At 40.4% G+C, this 20,302-nt stretch overlaps 1 protein-coding gene across 31 annotated transcripts in view; it reads right to left on the bottom strand.

Annotated features, from left to right (window-relative positions):
* Positions 1-20,302, bottom strand: part of NRXN1 (neurexin 1) — a 1,174,729-nt gene that overhangs the window by 583,482 nt on the left and 570,945 nt on the right. For all 31 annotated transcript variants that reach the window (XM_082745351.1, XM_082745353.1, XM_082745378.1 and 28 more), the window contains 2 exons: positions 13,712-14,093; positions 12,416-12,606 (listed from right to left, as the gene is read on the bottom strand). In XM_082745351.1, the coding sequence (XP_082601477.1) occupies positions 12,416-12,606; positions 13,712-14,093 (573 nt within the window). The remainder of the gene's footprint in view (positions 1-12,415; positions 12,607-13,711; positions 14,094-20,302) is intronic.

Genomic DNA, 20,302 nt, shown 5'->3' with positions numbered 1-20,302 from the left:
TACGGAGGTGTGTGTAGCAATCCATCTTCTTCTAAACCCACTCCACGCCAGTGACACCATGGCAGATGGGGTACGAGTTCAGGCATGTAAATTCATGCCAAGCTCACTTTGTCTCGTGGTTTCGTAAACTTGCCTGTAGGTGAAAGCGCAGTTCAGATAGTATCATTATTCTTCCTGTTCCTCATCCGACTGACAGCCGGTGTAGCTACCTCAGACATCCTTTTAGCATCAGACAGTCCTGTCACCACTTCCGGTTTCCTTTCTCACTCAGTGTGTGATGCTGTCTAGGACTGCACGTGGCTTGCCGAGGTTCTCCATCTCCGAGCTAATGTCACACCTTAAACGTGCACAGAGCCTCGGCTTGGGTGCTCTGCCACCTCCTGTTCTGTTCTATCTGATCCTCACACCAACTCTTCCCGATAGGCAGGAAGTTATTATTAACCCCAAGTGTGCAGGTAAGGAAACCACCCTTCTGAAAAGGTAAGCTAATTGTCCAAGACAATGCAGCCAGTACCAGGAGAACAACACCAAAAACTCCAACCCCCGGGCTACCTCTTCTCCCACTACACTACGTGGCCTCCTATTTTTGCTAAAAACCATCCCAGTGACAGGAATAGCGCAGGTGGAGGAGTTTAGAAACGACTGTTCCTGAAATTAACGCAGACTTATAACTAAGGGACCACTAAGAGGACCTATGCAAATCTTCCCTTTCCTAAGATTTTGAGTGGTTCTGTATAGCAGTTTGGCTTTCTTTCTTTTTCAAAATAACTTTCCTTAACTCAAAGAAATTTTCTTTTCCTATTTCAAAATAAAGGAACATTTATTTTGGGTGGGGAAGAGCTGGTGCTATATGGGGTAAGTTTAGAAGAACACCTCTTTCCCATAATAATGGCCTGTTTAATGCAGGTCAAAAAAATGACATCTCTTCTCAAGTAAGATATACAGAATAAAAGAGGGTAAAGCCACCTGTGGGTTTTGGACAGCACGGAAGGACAAAACTGATATAAAGTACACAAAATAAAATTCATGGACATTGCCAAAAAATCTTCTAAAATACATGAGCTTTATAGAGTCAAATAAAACTCTTAGTTTTTTTTTCTTAAGTATCTGAACTTCTCTATCATTTTTTTTTTTTTTCAAAGAAGGGATTCTTTCTGTGCCTGGAAGATGGAATATTTTCTATCAGTTTATAAAATCTCACTGGAATACTATAATTCCCTACTGCATATATTTAAATTACTCTTAAGGAGAAATGCAAATACTTAACAACAGTGACAAAAAGGGGAACAGGAAGGTGTGGTTAACCTTCCCTAAAGGCTAGCACAAGGAAGGGCTTAACAATAGAACAGACTGAAAATAGCCTACCAGGGTACCGGCTGAAGATTGATCGACCAATGTTCAATCATCCAACCAAGTACTTAATTTGCTTGGACCTGGTTTTAAGTACCTATAAACATAAATTTCTATAGAATACATGTTAAGAACATTCGACAGTTAAAATTGTTAGCTATGGGGCTATGTTAGCTACTGGCTGGCTCAGTAGGTTAAGCCTCTGCCTTTGGCTCAGGTCATTATCTCAGGGTCCTGGGATCAAGCCCTGCATTGGGCTCTTTGCTCAGCAGGGAGCCTGCTTCCCCCTTTCTCTCTCCCTGCCTCTCTGCCTACTTGTGTTCTTTCTCTCTCTGTCAAATAAATAAAAATAAAATATTTTTTAAAATTGTTAGCTATTCTGCTTGAGAAAGATTTCAGAGGCTAAGGAGATAGAACCAATACAAAGGTTCTATGCAAGCATTATGGGTGGGAAGAACATGTGGAAATTCAAAGTAGAAATATCTAGTTCTCCTATAATTACCACAAGTGAAATCTTCAGCACTGTAAAATGTAGTCATGTGTAAGTTTGAAGTTTTATATGGAAGAGGGAATTTTTTCTTTACTATATAACGTTTCACCCTAAGTGTTAAAAAAGCAGTATCTTTCACTAGAAACATTCAGAAGAAATTCCATTTTATGTGTTGGCAAATACACATAGTAGTATTTAAATACTTTCACAAACCTGGGTTCAAATTCTATTTCTAGGGAACTCACTCAGCCTTTTTTAGTCTCTGTTTTCTCATCTGTACTGTGGAAACACTAACATCTCACTCATCTAACTCTTGTAAAGATTAAGAAGCCACAGGGTGCCTGGGTGACTCAGTCACTAAGCATCTGCCTTCAGCTCCGGTCATGATCCCGGGATCCTGGGATCCAGTCCCGCATCAGGTTCCTGCTCTGCGGAAAGCCTGCTTCTTCCTCTCTCACTCTTTCTGATTATGTTCCCTCTCTTGCTGTCTCTCTCTTTGTTAAATAAATAAAATGTCTACAACAAACAAACAAAAAGATTAAGAAGCCACACCTATGAAAAAGAATATTGGGAGGGAGACAAACCATAAGTGACTCTTAATCCACAAAACAAACTGAGGGTTGCTGGGGGGAGGGAGGTTGGGAGAAGGGGGGTGGGGTTATGGACATTGGGGAGGGTATGTGCTATGGTGAGTGCTGTGAAGTGTGTAAACCTGGTGATTCACATACCTGTACCCCGGGGGATAAAAATATATTATATGCTTATAAAAAATAAAAATTTTTTTAAAAAAGGAAAAGAATATCAAAATTTAAATCCTGGCTGAAGGACCAACACAATAGAGATAAAATAATCTGAGTCTGAGACAGACAACCCAACACTTCCTGACTGCAAAAAAATTTTTTAAAGACTTCTATGATGTAAAATGATCATAGAATTGTCTTAAGAGTGAGCCCAAACATTTCCTCTTAGCCAGTATATGGTACAAATACATTTTGAAGTGATAGTTTGAGGTAAAAAATAATGCTGTAGCTTAATTATATTTGAACATCATGCTTATTTAATTTAATGATTTCACATTTAAGCCCTTAATACAGTGTGTGACACCAGGTACTCAATAAATGACATTATTTAATAAGTCACTAATTATGATGCTGATGGCACTAATGAAGGCGGTTTATACATCCCTGAACAGAGAACAAAGACAAATGCCAGGCCAGGAGACAGTTTCTTTCATGAAAATATTCAGTTTTTCATATGACCCTGTTGCTGTGCATGGTTCAAACTTGTGTCCCAGCAAAAGAACAAATAATTCTTTCTCAGAACATCAAGCTTATCAAAAATAGATTGAACCAGGCGTGTACAATTTATAAATGCCAAAGGTCTGCTGTGTTGTAGATAGAGTACATTAGCACACGACATTAAAGGGCTTGAAGAAGTCTTTTTCCAGTCTCAGGGCTTCAAGGGGAACCGACTGTGGGCAATGTAAGTAGTGGGTGTAATGAAGCCAGACTGGGTGCGGGGCAAGAGAGGAGGGGGAGCCTTGTGCTGCCTGCCTAAGAATGTTAATAAGCAACCTCTAAGAAACCTGGAAAAAGTGGCCTAAATATTGTCAATGCCTTCATATCCAGGTGAACCTTACAAAATCCCCTCTTCTTATAAATGCTCAAGTTTCAAAGAACACTTTGGCTGATCTTGGGAACCGTTCTGAGAAATGAGATCTCATGTGTGAAATATTTTTAACAGTGCACGGGATATGATAAGTTCTCAGAAAGGGTTAAAATAATTATTATAACTATTTAATATTTAATATCATTATCATTACTGTTTTGGTGAGATGTTTAACCTCCCGAAACCTCACCTTAGTTTCATCATCTGTAACATGGAGCTTAGTATGGCAACCTGGCCACTTTGTCATGAAAATTGAAGAGATCGTCTCTGTAAACCTCTCAGCTGATGCTTTGCAAAGGGTACGTGATGATGGAGAGAACAGTGATGTGCCTTGCCTAAGGACACACATAAAATAAATCGAAGGGATGCTATTTCACCTATGCCTTTCGGACCCCAGAGCAAGAGTCCTTAATTACAATGTTATATTGCTTCTTATCCTAAAGAAAAAACACAATAATTAACTGCAGAAGTCAAGAAAGGGCCCTTTTTAAGGGCAGAAAGAGAAAACCACATTAATGAGGCATTAATAAGAAAGCCTCATTGACCTAATGCAATTCCAAAGTAGTACTGGAGGTAACTTCCAGCGTGTCAAAAACATGAGGGCCTCAGCAGCACAGTAGCATGAAAAATGTGCTTTGCTACGAGGGTCAGGATGGTGGAAATGGCTCTGAAGCATTGGCTCTTTGTCCTAAGCCCAACTCACTTTCCAGTCTGTTCTGATTTTGAACCATGGCTCAAGAGGAATTGTTCAGGATTAAAGGGAGAAACTGAAGACTACTGTGATCTCTGGGTCACAGTAGAAGAGGGCTGGATCCACATTATTACTAAACCCTAACTAAATGGAATCACGGCTGAAAGTAACAGTGATATTTACTTTTGAGATCTATAAGGAACAAATGTAATATTACCCACAAGTCAGCCATGGCTGCTCTGTCCTTTATAGATCTAGAAGAGCCTGGTTTAAATCTTTCCAATTTCACAGAGGATAAAAATCTAGCATTTTCTCTCCCTTGTGCTTCCCCAAAATCCAAAAAGCCTCTGACTTCTGTTTCTGCCTTTTGTATCTCATGTGTTCTGATTCCAGATCAACAGTCTCACTCCACCCACAGGAGAATTTTATCCATGCAAGCATTTATGAATTTAATCATATGAACATTTTGGTGGTGTGCAAAATTGAGTTTTTCTACCATCTGATGGCTGTACCTCTGACCCCCAACCCCTGCCCAGAACAACGCAGACACACCACCTTGATTTTTACATATGAGCTTACAGACCACCTTTCAGAGCCCTCAATGGCTCCACTTAGTCTCTCAAGTAGTCTGTTAAAATATTTCTTCCAACAAATCCAGAGAATTCATTATTTTTTTACAGGGACCCTGCCTCCTACCATCCCTCATTCTAGTCACAGAGACGATGTTATGTTCCAATCAACCTTACTCTCCAAGAATTTGGCACTAGGACTCTGAAACTCAAGTGAGCCTCTCGTGGGTATCTGAATTGCTCAGGGGTGAAAAGCCAGGTCCCTTTCCCAATGCCTGTGATAGCAGGGAAGCCAGTGTGCGGAGAGGGAGAATAATGAGGGCTTTTGGGGAACCAAGAGAAAGCAAGTCACAGCCCCTCATAACATCGTCTCTGTGACTAGAATGAGGGATGGTAGGAGGCAGGGTCCCTGTAAAAAAATAATGAATTCTCTGGATTTGTTGGAAGAAATATTTTAACAGACTACTTGAGAGACTAAGTGGAGCCATTGAGGGCTCTGAAAGGTGGTCTGTAAGCTCATATGTAAAAATCAAGGTGGTGTGTCTGCGTTGTTCTGGGAGACCAAGAGAGTGAAGATGCTGACTTGTCGCTGACAGGTTTCCCAAATACAGCTTTCATGAGGTCCAGCCTTAAACTTTTTCTCTCTGACCCTTGGGTTCCTTAAAGGATATATGTTGAGTCACTTCTTTTTTCACTGAAGTTAGTCTGAATGGTTTTATGCTTTTTGTACCCACAAAGATCTTTGTCTAAATCTCCTTTTAGAAAAAGAAAGAAAGAAAGAAAGAAAAAAGGAAAAAAGAAAAAAGAAAAAAGAAAAAAAAAAAGAGGTTGCCCATGAAAACTCTGAAAACCCAAGTACTTCTTCAGTAAGAGAAATGTTACCAAACTTGGCTTCTCGGATGGCTCTGACACCAGGAGCTCTTGACCAAGAAGCTCATCTTCTAAAAAGACATTGCTATGAGCAATGAAACTTGTCTTCCCTGGCCTATGGTAAAAAGTCTTCAACTGGGAATTAGAAGATCAGATCTAGAAACACTAATTGTCTGTATGGTGGTGCTGGCACATTTCCCTTGAGCACACTGGTCTCATCTGTAAAAGAAACAACTCAGACCAGTCTGTCTCTCAGATTACTTTGAGCTCTAAGCTCCTATGATCCTAATGGTGGGAAGGTAAACTTCAAACAATAGGTTTAGAAGGCGTAGAAAAATTTAAACATAGAAAACCTATGCCCAATGTGGAAGAGACTCCAAAACAAATACAATGAGTGGAGGAATTCAAAAGAAAGCAGAATTGTTGACTGGGAATAAAGAACTTACAGTCTGTTCATTTGTCTAAGTTGGTCCAAGGAAGCAGAAGGAGGAACTTTCATACCCTAGGTCAAAGAGGAGGTCCAAGACAACTGGGCATGGGGAGGAAATGTCTCATGGGGAGTGGGGGTGACAGTGAGATTTGAACACACTCACAAAGGCTTTGCAGTAAAAAAGACCAGACTTAGACTGATATCTGGAAAGCCTGGGAATCCATTGGAGACACCAGGAGAGAAATAATTGTTTCCTATCTCTAATTGTCTTTCAATTCTTGTGTGGGAAACAGAGTAACAGATGTCAAGTCTTGCTTTTACATACTCAGAGCCTGATGGTCTCTATTCTGTACTGTGCCTGCAAAGTGGTCTCTTTTCTCCAGTTTGCCCCCATCTTCTGCAGTGAAGCCAAAGGAATGACTGTAGATTGATCTCTACCCTCTTGCTTGAAACCCCTTCTTTCCCTCCTCCTCACCTCTGGCATGATACTCAGGGCCCTTCTAAATAAACTAACCACCCCACTCCCTTTTAAGAAGCTCACAGAGCCTTCCAGCTCATGACCTCCTTCAAGTTCGGGTTTTATGCCAATGCAAATTTAGTTCTGTGTGTACAGCTACTTGGCCTGAAGAAGTAAGCCTAACCCAGAACAGTGGGGCAAAAGCCCATGGACTTGTGTTCTAGGAAGGTCCACTCACTGTATGAGACCACATCTTTGGGGGAACTTGAAAGTGAGATGAGAGAGAACAAGAGACAAAGTGGGAATGCACAGGAACAAAAGCAATAGTTTGAAGCCACAAGGCAGAAGCCAAGCATAGGAGAAGGCAGGGAACAGAGAGAAATTATCTCTAAGTGGGAGAAGACACCATTGAGAAGGGATTGGCAGTAGAGCTTGAAATTAGGGAGCAGTGGATATTCACATCCAAGGGAAGACCTGGGAGGGCTGCTCTTGAGATCCTAGTATGACAATCAGAACAAAGTTCTTATTCTCTGAGTAGCCTCATTGTTCATCAGCTGAAAGGATTTCTTGTCTCTCTTCCTAATGGATCCTTAAAATAATCTCCCATTAACTAAAGTAATGTGAGTAAATCTCAGCTCTTCACAAATTTAAAAAAAAAAAAAAAAACCCTCACAAAGACAGCTTAAGCAACAGGACAACAGATGCCTGCTTCCAGTTTCAATGTTATCTTTTGCTTTAAAAGGCTCTACTCAGAGTTGGACTCTTCTCTGAAAGTTTCGTTTTCAGCAAATTGTCTGGGCAAGGCACACAGTCTGAAAATACACAGCTCAGGCATACTGAAACATGATCGGGACATGGGAATAAAATCTGAATCACGCAAGAACAGCAGCAATGATTTGTCAAAAGGCAACATTAAAGAGCAGAGAGAGTGGGGCATAGGTGTCATATTCAGGATTGCAGAGGGTAGGTAGCTGAGCGGGAGAGACATGGGCGTACCATCAAGATGAAAAGAACGTGAATACTATTCATCTTCAGTCTTTGCTGAGAGGCTGCAAGTATTTGAAAGGGCAGTCCTGGTTGGTTGTCTGTGATTATGGAAACTTTCAGGCGCTTAGTCACAGGATAAACAAGAGCAGGTGGCTGCTTTCAAAGTAAGATTTAAGGAGGAATATCAAGAAGATTAAAAAGCAGATAACGGTCAAAAGGAGAGAAGAGACAGGGTGGGAAGACAGAGCGAGAGCTTGCTCAAAGCCCTTGAGGGCAAGGGATTAGGAGGGAGTGGGACAACAAAGGCTCACACTCTGCCTGGGCTGACCTAGTTGGGGATTATTCACTGGGAAGTAGTTTGCTAAGTGGCCACCTGAGGGCACTGTATTCTCCACACTCAGAAATCTATTTTTTTTCCCCCAATCAAGTAAATTATCCTCAATTTGCTAAAGGATAAACTTAAGTAATGCCCTAAAGAAGGGTGCCCATGGAAAACAGGGGCTAAAGACCATCCTTTCTGCCTATCTTTGTTCTTTCAATAGATTAATGTATGAGCAAGACTGACCTTAATTCAAATCCCTGGATGAAATAAAATAACCTCATTTAAATCTATTTAGTGTTTAGTAGAAAGTCAATAAGTATTCGCTTCTTCTCATATACATACATATATAAACATATAAATGTGCCAAATACAGGAACAAGAGAAGGAACATAAGGAGGAATTACACGAGCCCTTTGTCTCTCTAAAGGGGGCAGGACTCAGAAGTCCCACAATGAATGCGCAGCTGTGCTAGGAAATCATTGTGGAGAGCAAATTTATGCTGCTCTTTTCATTGCGTGATCCAGCTTGTACATAATAGCCAGAGGGAATAGAACACAAACAGCTGGGAAATAAAGATGAAAGCAAAACTGTATCAGCAGGGAGAGTCACAGAACCCCCTGAGAACTCGGCAGTGTCACGAATGATAATTTGAACAAGGTCACCTGCATGGGATTCCTCCTCCCTGAGAAAGATCATTAGACTCCTGCCCATTTCTGACCATCTCCAGTGGAGTCAAGGTGGAGAATGGAATAAATGGTTCCTAGCTTGCAAATCTCTACACTAAATTCCTCTCTATATAATGACACAGAGATGCAGATAAAAGCATACGTTATTATAAAGGCCCCAAACATTATTAAATGGCTGAAAACAAAGAAACTCTGCTTCAACACAAGGAGAGCCTGTGGAGGTTCCCCTCCACCTCAGGCTTGTAAGGCAAGTTTTCATGGCCTGATGCTGCCCTCTAGTGTTTTTTTGCGGTATGGTAACATGAGGAAAAAAAATACTTAAAATAACCCTGAAGTAACCTATCCATGTCTCTTTGAACCAGGCCTGATAAAACAAAACAAAAATAAAATTCTAAAATAAAAGCATAACCAGGATTTGTACCGCATTCCAGAGTGACTTAAATTTTGCTTCAACAGGGACACCGCATTTTTTCAGGGTTCTGAAACGCATGGCATCTACATTAGTGAGTGGTCTTCAAAAATCCAGACACCGGCCATTTCCTGCACCTTACTCTCAAGTGTCTACGGCTTCAGTCTGTCTGAGGCAGGATCCAGAAACTTGCATCTCATGAACTCCACCACATGACTGTGAAGGGGTCATGTTGGCTGACCTCACCTTGAGAAGAACTAAAGATTGTGGTGGAGACTTTGACTGTAGAGTAAATAGGATAACTTTCTTTTAATTCTTTAAAGGCAAATATACACGAAATAAAACAATGGACCAAAATAGGTCATCTTTTATTTTTCCCATATTTAGAGTGTCTGAACTCTACCTGACTAGCACGCTAAGAAAACAATGCTGTTCAGTTCAGAGTGAAGAGTTCCTGGATGCTCTCCTATATCAGTCAGCCCTCCCTAATTCCAGTGGGTGTCCAGGTGGAAAGGAAAAAATGCCTGGTTGTTTTACTCATCCTTCTGAAATCCCTTAAACATAACCTCCCCTAAAACTCTCCCTGGTGCCACCAGATTCGTTTTAATGCACTGAAGTGTCTCTAGGGTGTCCTGTTCTTCTCTATCCTGCAAATGCCCCAAGTCAATCTGCTCCATGGGACAGAAAGCTTCTCAGGACAGGAACTCTTTCCGCCTCTTCAAAGATGCACTCTCTGGGACGCCTCAGAGACTCAGTTGGTTGCCTGTCCTGGACTGAGTCTGGCATCAGTGCTCCCTGCTCAGCAGGGAGTCTGCTTCTCCCTCTTACCCTCCTCGCTCTTGTGTGTGTGCTCTCTCTCAAATAAATAAATAAAATCTTTAAAAAAAAAATGTTCTCTTCATTCTTTGCACAGAGAAAGTGCTCAGTAAACACTCCTCATCTGGCCAATGCCTCTCACCACATACAACAAAAGTTCGTGGTGATGGAAGATAGGCGAAGTGTTGCCACATGACCATGCTCCCTTCTTAAGCCCCATGTGGGTGGCACAGGTGGCAAGCCGCCTTCTTCGGGGTGATAATCACCACTGGACCACACATTTAATTTATAAGCCCACAGCTTTGGCTTTTAATTTTTAAATTTCAATTTTAGAAACTTACTTTCACTTTTTGGCATAGCCTGATAAATTTGGAAACACACAGGAACTTCATGAGGTAAAGGGGGTTGTCATTAGTGCAGAATCTCTATTCAGCTGGGAAATTTACTTCAAGTTTAAATAGTGATTTTTTTTTTTTAATACAGATGCACTCAGTCAGAATTCACTGCTTAGTATCTAAATATTATATAAAATGCAATTTTCAACTCATTGTTTTAGTTTCTGCTTTGTAGATAAATAAAGCTTTTCTTACACTTGGAATCATGAAACACTCAATGTTTTGATAAAAATCAGCTCGAGGGTCACTTAGATTTGTAAAAGTCCCCCACCAACACACCGGAAAGAAAGCTATACCATGATCTCCTATTTCCCTCACTTCAATTTTTTAAATGAACAATAAGCAAATATTTACCTCAGGAGACAGTGTCCTGGTTGTCCAGTGAGCTAGAACCCAGTCCCTTGCATGACTTCGCTATACCCTCAAAGTGTATGTAGGTCTGTGCAGGTCACAGACATCCACCAACCAGGAACGGCTTCTTTTCCAGCCCCGTTAGTGTCCCACACAGTGTCCGCAGTTTCCAGTAAAATTCATTTATGCTAACTGAGGTCTCCCTCTCCACAAACGAGATACCATCCAGCTTTAGCTTTGGTGGCTGACATGACCAGGACACCAAATGTTACAAACTCTCCTTTTCCCTTGATAATTACCACCTGAACCCCCTGTGCAAAACAGAGGGACTTACAAAATAGGAAAATACGGAAAATGCACTTCATTCTCTTCAGTCAGAGAGAAGAAAGAGAAAGAGCTTTAGCCTGTTAAAGAACATTTCCTTTGAATTTCATTTTCCTCCCTGAGCTAAGCTATTAGCCATGTGGACACAAACAGGATCGCTTTGAAGTTAACAAGAGGCCCACTCGGAAAAAAGGAAGACAGCCATTATCACACATTTTTATGTGTTGGACAAATATAGTCCCAGGATTGTAAATATATTCTACAATTACAGGATGTGAAATACTTTTCACCTTATTTAGAAAGAGCATTTTTCTCTAGAAAGAGTTCTGTTGGATTTTCTTTTTCCCTTTCTCTAACTTCTACATGTATTTATCTTTTGAATCAAAGGAAAAGATCCCGTCAATATAAATCAACAGCTCTTGTCAAGCAAAACTGTGCCTACAATGATTCCTACAGGGCTGTGGAGTACATCAGGATAGGGGAGCAATGAGGGGGTGCCTCAGAACGGGGGCTGAGTTTACCGGCAGTTGTTTTTATCCCTAGACAAGCCATTCAAAGCTCAGATTTCCTATATTCATTAAAAAACAAAAAAACAAAAAAACAAAAAAAACATGCTGATAAAACCTGGTCTGGGGCACCTAGGTTGCTCAATGGGTTAAGCCTCTGCCTTCGGCTCAGGTCATGATCTCAGGGTCCTGGGATCGAGCCCCGTGTCAGGCTCTCTGCTCAGCAGAGGCCTGCTTCCCCCCCTCTCTCTCTGCCTGCCTCTCTGCCTACTTGTGATCTCTCACTCTCTGTCAAAAAAATAAATAAAATCTTAAAAAAAACAAAGAACAAAACAAAACAAAAAAAACCTGGTCCAGTGTTTGTTGCCATGTTAAATGAGATGAGAATATTTGAATATGTTCTTAGTGAATCACAAAGGCCCATTCAAATAGAAACTTCTGTTACTTTCTCCCATTATTGACATGTTTTCTAAGCATTAGTCTTGCTCACTTGAGAAATCAATAGGGAAGGAAAAAGTCTGTTAAACTTTCTTAGCAGCTGGTGATGGAAGCATTCCGACGTGTGTGTGTGTGTGTGTGTGCGTGCGTGTGTGTGTGTGTGTGTGTTGGGGGTAGAATGTTCTAGCAAATTCACTTCTGGAAACTTAAGGGTAAAGGCCAGGCTCAGACCCCTATTGGTCAGAGGCTTTGTAAGTATTCAGGAAACCTCACCTTCAGTAAGCTCTAAAAGAAACTCCTTGGGTATCTAGTTATCTTGACCCCAAATTGATTAAAAACTGTAGGGACTGAAGAAACTTGCAAGCAACCTACTCGTCTTTGTAATATCAAGACTGAGAACATGTTTTCTCTTTAAATTTTAATCATGCATGCATTCTTAGAGGTTGCATTTTTTGAGCTATTAAAAATACATATGTTTCTGCCACATTAAAGGGGAAGAGAAGCTTGTGTGTTGTATTATTAAGCATGTGTTGGAAATAAAATTCTGGTCAGTCTTTGCAAACAGTACCAATACACACACTCCAAAAAAAAGACCTGCCATGTGAGTGGAGCCCATGTGGGCTCATGCCTGTTACTCTGACTCGGTGTGCACTTACTTTTGAGGTCCAAGTTCCTGGCTCCCGCGGTGATTTGTGTTGTGATTTTCGTGTCAATCTTGACAGTGTGGAGATTGCTGGTGTCCCTTGATATCATCACATTGTGCCACTGATTGTCATTGAGAGGTTTATTTGAGCTCCCTTTGATGAGATTAGCACCATTTCCCAAATCAAACACATAATGTAAGTACCTGGGAAGAAAGGAAAGGTTGAGAAGGTGCCATCGTTTCTTGAATTTTTGATGGAGTCCAACTAGATATTACAAATGGAGGTTTATTTATTTTTTTTTCCATGTGGTTCAGTGCTTGTTAGAAGTCAGACAGTGAGTTGTACAAGAAAGTAAGAAACAATACGATTTCATCCAGGAGGATTACTCATTGTCTGCATTAGTGAAAATTATTTTTAGCATCTTGGTCTACAACACACCTTATGACACTGGAAGGTCACCTTTCATGACTCATTGCCTATTTCCACCACTATCTCCATCTTTTGCCAATTTCTTACACCTGCCCTCCTTTTGTCTTGAATGCCTGTTTCTTATATGGGAAACATGCACTCATCCTTCAAGACTCAGCTCTGATATCCACTCCCAGCCCAATACATTTTCCAAATTTCCCCAAAGACTCTGCTGAATCTTTGTACATAATCATCTGAGGCAACAGTTCATGCTGTTTTTCCATTATATCTAATCATTCCCCATTTTAGTGCTTGGTATGTTCTCTAGTCCATTTGTAGCTATGTTATAATGTTCACTGATTGAAGGAATGAGTACCCCAATCAATTAAAAGACCTCAAATTTTCCTCACCGTTTCAAGGAAATTTAACAACAACAAAAAAAATTCCTTCTAAATTCTTCAAGGAATTCTGATACAGAACTAAATTTGAATTAATGAGATTTTGTGGAATTAAAGTAATCTGATTACTTCACATTAGGTAATTAGCACACATTTCTATACATTTGTAGAAACTCTTTGGTAGAATTACAGTGTGCATAGTAAGGAAAACCACATTTGAAGTGTACAATTCATGGAAGGCTTATCATTATCATAACTCGGTATTATTTGTACCTTGTAAATGAAAATGTAGGTATAAAAGACTCTACTGATTTTCTATTAACTTTATAAGATATCTTCATAAGATAAGAAGTCATCTGAGCAAATATATTATTTAAGCCATTCCCCCACACCCCTGCCCACTTCCTTAGAAGCCAACATATGTGTTAAATGTATATGTTTGGATATTGAGGTCCATTTTGCAAATTTTTATTCATTGGTCAAAGAACTTACATATACTCACCCTTTAACTAATTCAACCACAATAAAGTCATTTCCATCCCCACTATTATATAGAATTAGTCCATCTAGGGATGTTGTCTTGAACTGGAAAAAAAGATGCATAGAAGTGTAGGCTTGCAATGTAGCTAAGGCAACATAGCTTGATTTGGTCTTGAAGGTGACAGGGTCTGCTATGATGTTCCTGAAGCCAAATCTGGCGTTGAGCTCGCAGTAATCTATGTCACCATTTTTACACAAGTCAATGTACGCCATTCCATTAAATGTCAGGCTCTGGAGGTGTCCAATGAAGTTGGAGGGGACAGAAGACAAATACCGGCGTTCTGTGATGATGCCAGTCTCTATGTTGTGAAATTCCAGCCTTGTGTGATCACCTGCCATTTGACCTAAAAGGGAAGATAATGTATTACTATGGGTTTTTTTTGTACCTGAAAGAAACACCCAACTTGAGACTTCCATGACAATGATCACCTTTTAAAATACAAGGATTCAAAAGCCCATTGACTTCAGTTACATACAGTACAAACATGGCAATGATATTAAAAGGTGAGGCTGGATACTTAACGATACTTAACTTTCTTAGGTCAGGTTTTTTTTTTTTTTTTTTTTAAAGATTTTATTTATTTATTTGACAGAGAGAGATCACAGTAGGAGAGAGGAAGGGAAGAGATCACAGAGAGAGAGGAAGGGAAGCAGGCCCCCTGCTAAGCAGAGAGCCCGATGCGGGACTCGATCCCAGGACCCTGAGATCATGACCCGAGCCGAAGGCAGCGGCTTAACCCACTGAGCCACCCAGGCGCCCCTCTTAGGTCAGGTTTTAATCTCTGTCCAAATTATAACCTTAACTAAAATAACCTTCAGTAGGCAAAGTTACAGAATTATTAAAGTGGAAGAAATAAAGGAGGCAAGAAATAGAGAAAAAAGAAGGAAGGGGAAGAGGGAGGAAGAGGGAGGAAAAGAAAAAAGAGGGAAGGAATGAAGAAAGAAAGGAAAGAAGGGAGGGAAGAAGGAAGAAAAAGGGAGGAATTAAGGGGAATGATCATTGTCCTAAGTCAACCCATTAGAAAGTGAAACATTCCAGTTTGGTGAGGATGTGCATTTCTTTATAAAGAAAAAACTCTTCAAGGGGCACCTGGGTGGCTCAGTGGGTTAAAGCTTCTGCTTTCCGCTCAGGTCATGATCTCAGGGTCCTGGGATCGAGCCCCACATCAGGCTCTCTGCTCCTTGGGGAGCCTGCTTCCTCTTCTTTCTCTGCCTGCCTCTCTGCCTACTTGTGACCCCTGTCAAATAAATAAAATCCTTAAGAAAAAAGAAAGAAAGAAAGAAAGAAAGAAAGAAAGAAAGAAAGAAATGCTCTCCAAGAAAAAGAAAGTGGGGGGCACCTGGGTGGCTCAGAGGGTTAAGCCTTTGCCCCAGGTCATTATCTCAGGGTCCTGGGATTGAGCCCCGCATCAGGCTTTCTGCTTGGCAGGGAGCCTGCTTCCCCCTCACTCTCTGCCTGCCTGTTTGTGATCTCTCTCTCTCTGTCAAATAAATACATAAAATCTTTAAAGAAAAAAAAAATAAGATTGTGTATTTTCTGATACTCAATCGCTAAAATGAAGGGCTGCTGACTATTCTTCCAACAATGAACCATGAAAATGTGTCTACAGTTAAATATGCACGTTTCACCTTCCCTTTACTGTGCTGAACAATTCCCAGTCTTTCCGAACACTGGCCTCCCATCCACTGCCAAGTTTCCGTTGATTTCTTCTGGACGCATGCCATTTTCTTTGCATTTATGTTTTGGATACTTCAAGTGGGTATACTATACAATATCAAGGCATGCCCAATTTTGAAAATATGAGTAAAATTAACTCCCCTTACCCTAAAGCACAATTATTTTTTAAACACTCTAGAATGAAGTTCGGTTGCAGATTTATTTATTGATTAACTTTTCAATTCAGCCCCCATGCCTCTGCAGCCCACCAAATTACTCTGTCAACCCCATGAAAGCCCACCCTAATCCCAGCTTTACTTCTAAGGTGATTACTGTAACCTATCTTACTGTTGACGGTAAAATAAACAAAGATGTGAACCTGTTTCTCAGTGTACAACATAAAGTACTCTTATCATTGCTAGTGATTCGCTCCCAGCATCTTGCTCTTGTCTAATTAAACTGCCATTTGCTTTCTTCTGAAACTCAAAAAGGTCATTTAAATTGCAATCAAGTTCTTCCAGGTGCTAGTTTCACTACTCAATTTGGCATAATTGGAAAATTTATCGAGCTTGCCCTATCCCGTCATCCATGATATTAATGAAAATACTAATTAGAGCAATCCCAGGATCAGGCCCTGCGAAAAAGCACTGAACCTTCTTCCCAGGTGTAATGAAGATTGAACAACCATCTCCATGGGCCTCCCTCGACCAGTCTGACAGATTTCCATTTCCTTAGTCAAGACAGTTAAATATTAGATGGCATTTTGAGGAAATGCTAGTGAAACATAAAAGGCATGCTTATTCTTGTGCAAGAAAAACTGTCTACATACATAATTGATTTCGATGCTTATAAACTCATTGGTGTAAAAAACTCTCCCCTGAGCTGTACTTAATTCCGCTTAATTTCCACACTTCTTTACTAATCCTTGATCCTGGTAACAGCATTCCCACCATCCCTTGATTTGTTCTCTTTTCAGCTATCAGTTGGTTTTTTTTTTTTTTTTGGTTTTTTTTTTCTTCTTTTTTTGCCCCTGATTTTGTCTATGCAAACTTCTTTTTAATACAAAAAATATGACCATAAATAATTGTCTCTCCCCCTCTTCTTCCCCATGATGCCTCCTTGTTGTCTGTCAGTTGTAAAAATAGTATTAAATCCTAAGCATTTATGGTTTCTTGTATGACATCATTTCTCTCTCTTTCAGTTCTTTTGTTCAATGACCTCAATACTATTCTGTGGGGACCTACTTCGTTGTTAGCAAGTAAAAGGAGGCTTCAATAATTTTCAAATATCATACCAGAAACACTGACTTAATAAGCTATATAAAAGGAAGAATATAAAAAGCTGGAGAAAAAAAATCACTTGAGCTTTTATACTACTTTGTTTTTTATCTATTTCATTGTGTTAAAATCTGAGTCTTAACTCAGTGAATCTACCTCAAGCCTGAAACTGTCAACAGTTTTTTCTTAAAATCTCCATTAGTGAGACAACAGATAGTAAAGAAACGCCACACCCAGCACCCCCTCCCCCAAATTTCAAGTGCTTAAAATTAAATATTATCTCAAACTGTCAAGTTCTTGGTAGCTCTGAAACATGGGAGCGCATTTTGCTTAGCAGGACCGAGAAGTTCAGTGATAAAAATAACAAGTGATGTCTGTTTTCTTTTCTCAAAGGAATAGAATATGTATGCAGATCATAAATAATAAAAAGGTAGTAAAACAGTTTGGGAGCAACCATGGCCCAGTTACAAGAAAAATCATTATGGCCCATGTTCAAGAGTCTTTTCTTTCTTTAATAAGCGTATATAAATCGCATTGACAGTAATGGCAGATACGCTTGCTCGCGAGGGAAAATTAGCACCAAAAAGCCATTATCCACTGACTAAGAAGACATTAACTGCTGCCTTCTAAACATTTCTTTTTTTTCTCTCAGAGTTTACTCCAGAGTTTAATCCTCTGGTAGTAATGTAACCACCTCTACTATTAGACACATATATTGATTATGAAAAAATAAAGGACATTAAAGGAGAAAGATTTTTTAAGTTTCCAAGCATTTAGAGATGGAGTGAAGAGAATCTGAAGTTAGCAAAATGCCTCTGACCAAAGGGTATGGGTGTACCCGACTGACAATGATCTCTAATGAAAATCGACCACTGGACCATGTGGCTGCACAGAAGTCCTACCATGCAAACCAAATCTTTATACCCAAGGAGATAATAGTATCAGCCATTGTATGTTTAATCTTGTTCAGAGTGGGGCTATATTGCCACTGCAGAACAAAATAACCCTCAGCCCTATATCAACTTGTTAATTCACTTAAAGTTATTGTGCATGTGGTGTAGATATATGTATACGTCAGGTGTTTTGTGTTAGGAAATGAGGAAATAGTATCGTGAGGAGCAGACTTGGCTCCTGTTTTTGTAAAACTTATGGTATATTGGAGGAAAGGCAGACAAGAGGAGGTAAGGAAATGATAAAATATATATGACAAAACCAAAAAAAAGATAAAAACTTGTTACGAATTTGATAATCGGGGAGTTGTGTCGGTACATATGGAATGGGGGCCTGAGATGATATTTAAGTGAAATCTGAAGATTTAAAAAAAGAAACACATGCTGAGAGCTGGAGAAGCAGAATGGGGAGGTAGACTCCAGGAAGGGGAACCAGAGGAACACAAGCTTTCACGTGAAAAAGAGCTAGAGGGTGTGGCTGGAGACTCAGGGTAGGTGAAATCAGTGGCTCACGGGAAATGGGGAGGAGAGTCAGGAGCCAGATAATCAGGCCCAGTGCCTCCTGATTACATTTGCCAGCACGAGGTGGAGGGGGGGGCAGGCAGAAGCCATGAGTTGGAGTTTGTGTGTATGCGCTCAATCTCTCTAATATAGTCTCTCTCTCAAACTCTCTAATAGTAAAAATTGGAGACAATTTGAAGTAAAATAGAGCAGGAATGGAAATAAAAAGACGTATGAAGTGAGATAATTTTGCAGATATAATCTGTAGGATTTACCAATAATGAACAGGTAGCGGAGAGGAGGGAAATTTTAAGTTAGGCGGTCCCCAGCAAAAGAAAAATGAGAGACAGCTTCCATGACATAAGAGAGAAGTCCTTTTAGCTCTGCTTACCCAAACATACTCCCCACAGAACTTCCTAGGAGGTGTCAGTATTACAAAGAAATGCAGAAGCGTCCATAGTTAAGGATTTCAAGGGGAAAAAAGTGAATGCAAAAGCTAATATCTCTACCAGCCTGGAAATAGCCTAACCATATCAGAGACATTAAATCAGTGGTAAAAACTCACAGTGCTATTTTAGAAGTAAACAAGACCCTGTATTCCTTACCTGAGATGAGGGCCCAAGACCCTACCCAGTTTAGAGCAATTTTGAACCCTGTCCGGAGCAGTGATCTTTGCTTCATTATAATGCTACAGTCTCCGCCCAAGGGGGGGAGCCTGAGTGTCATTAACATAATTGATGATGCAGGTCTAGGTATGCCGTCTAAGTACACTTGAGCAAGCTTCTACCTGGGATAACAACGTTCGCCTGTTTGAACATCATTCCTACCCCTAAATAAAAGGAACCTCTCTCCTCCTGTGTAGGGAGTCACGGGCTTGGAAATTATTCCTCGTCCTCTCTTTTTGTCACAAATATTGTTTGCTTTGTGTGACAACTCCACCTGGTGTCGTCACCATCTGTAAGGCATCAAGGAGTGAACTCGGGTTAACTCCATTACCAGATGATGATGCCCAGCCTGCTGGCTTGAGTAACTGCACACACGGTAAATGTCAGTCAAAGAAAGACACACTATCATACACACACACATACAAATCACAGAGTTCCAGATTTTTTAGACAGACTAAGTGAGGAGTTGAAACCTAAGGAATCCCATATAGCCTGTAGAATCCTTTCCTCTCTAAGGCCTAGGGAATCCCTCCCTTGTTAAGTTTCTTTGCTGGCAAAGGCTGCCAGGCCTCACGGCCCTAGGTGAGGTATAGACATTCCCAAGAATGAATGGCCTGAGAATGAACAGTGCTATGTTCAAGGCTTAACAGTATATTTAACTCTAATTTAAAAATGAGGTCAAATGTAGGAAGAAATGCATGAAGAGTGTCTAGTGCTTTCCTTTAAATTTTTTCCTGTTTAGTGTAAAATTTAGTAAAAAAAAAAAAAAAAACCCAAACCAAAACACACACACACACACACACACACACCATGAGGGAACAGAAGGCTGGCTGAGGACAAAGCAAAAGTTGACACCCTGCAGCCTTCCCCCACCCCCACTCCTGGGTGGGACATATGTGACATTCTTTAGGAATCTATGACATTAACTATCTTAATGTCAATACCTTGCTAGAGGAAAAAAACCTGGACAATGACAACACCTCAAGGCATCTGGTATCTTATAGGTCATGTAGCACATGAAAGTTCTATTGAAATCTCCCTTTTTCCTTACCTTCCCCAACCCCATCCTACAAAACGTGCCACCCCTCACAACCTCGGGGCAGCAGCTCTCTCTGCCCATGGGTCTTTCCTGTGCTTTAATAAACCACTATTTTGCACCAAAGGCGTCTCAAGAATTCCTTCTTGATCATCGACTCTGGACCTCACCCCACTGAACCTCACCTGTATTCTAAAACTTCATCACACACCCACACTCAACCAACCAACCAAACAAACAAAAAGCCATTGCTTTCCTGACTCCTGGTTGGCTTCGAGTCGTCACTGGAGTGTTTGAAAAAAAATTCCATTTCTAAATTTAAGCCTTAGTGGCGAGTTTCCATTGCCCACTTTGGAAACTTTTTCCATGCTACATAAATCAAACCTTTTTTATTCTTATGAATTGTTGGCTTTAGTGAGATCTCCACAAAACCTAATCTCCCAAATATGAATCCCCTTGATGAAAAT

Source organism: Mustela nivalis (genome assembly GCF_964662115.1).
Source record: "Mustela nivalis genome assembly, chromosome: 8".
Taxonomy (NCBI): Eukaryota; Metazoa; Chordata; class Mammalia; order Carnivora; family Mustelidae; genus Mustela; species Mustela nivalis.
This window is presented reverse-complemented; position numbering and strand designations above follow the sequence as displayed.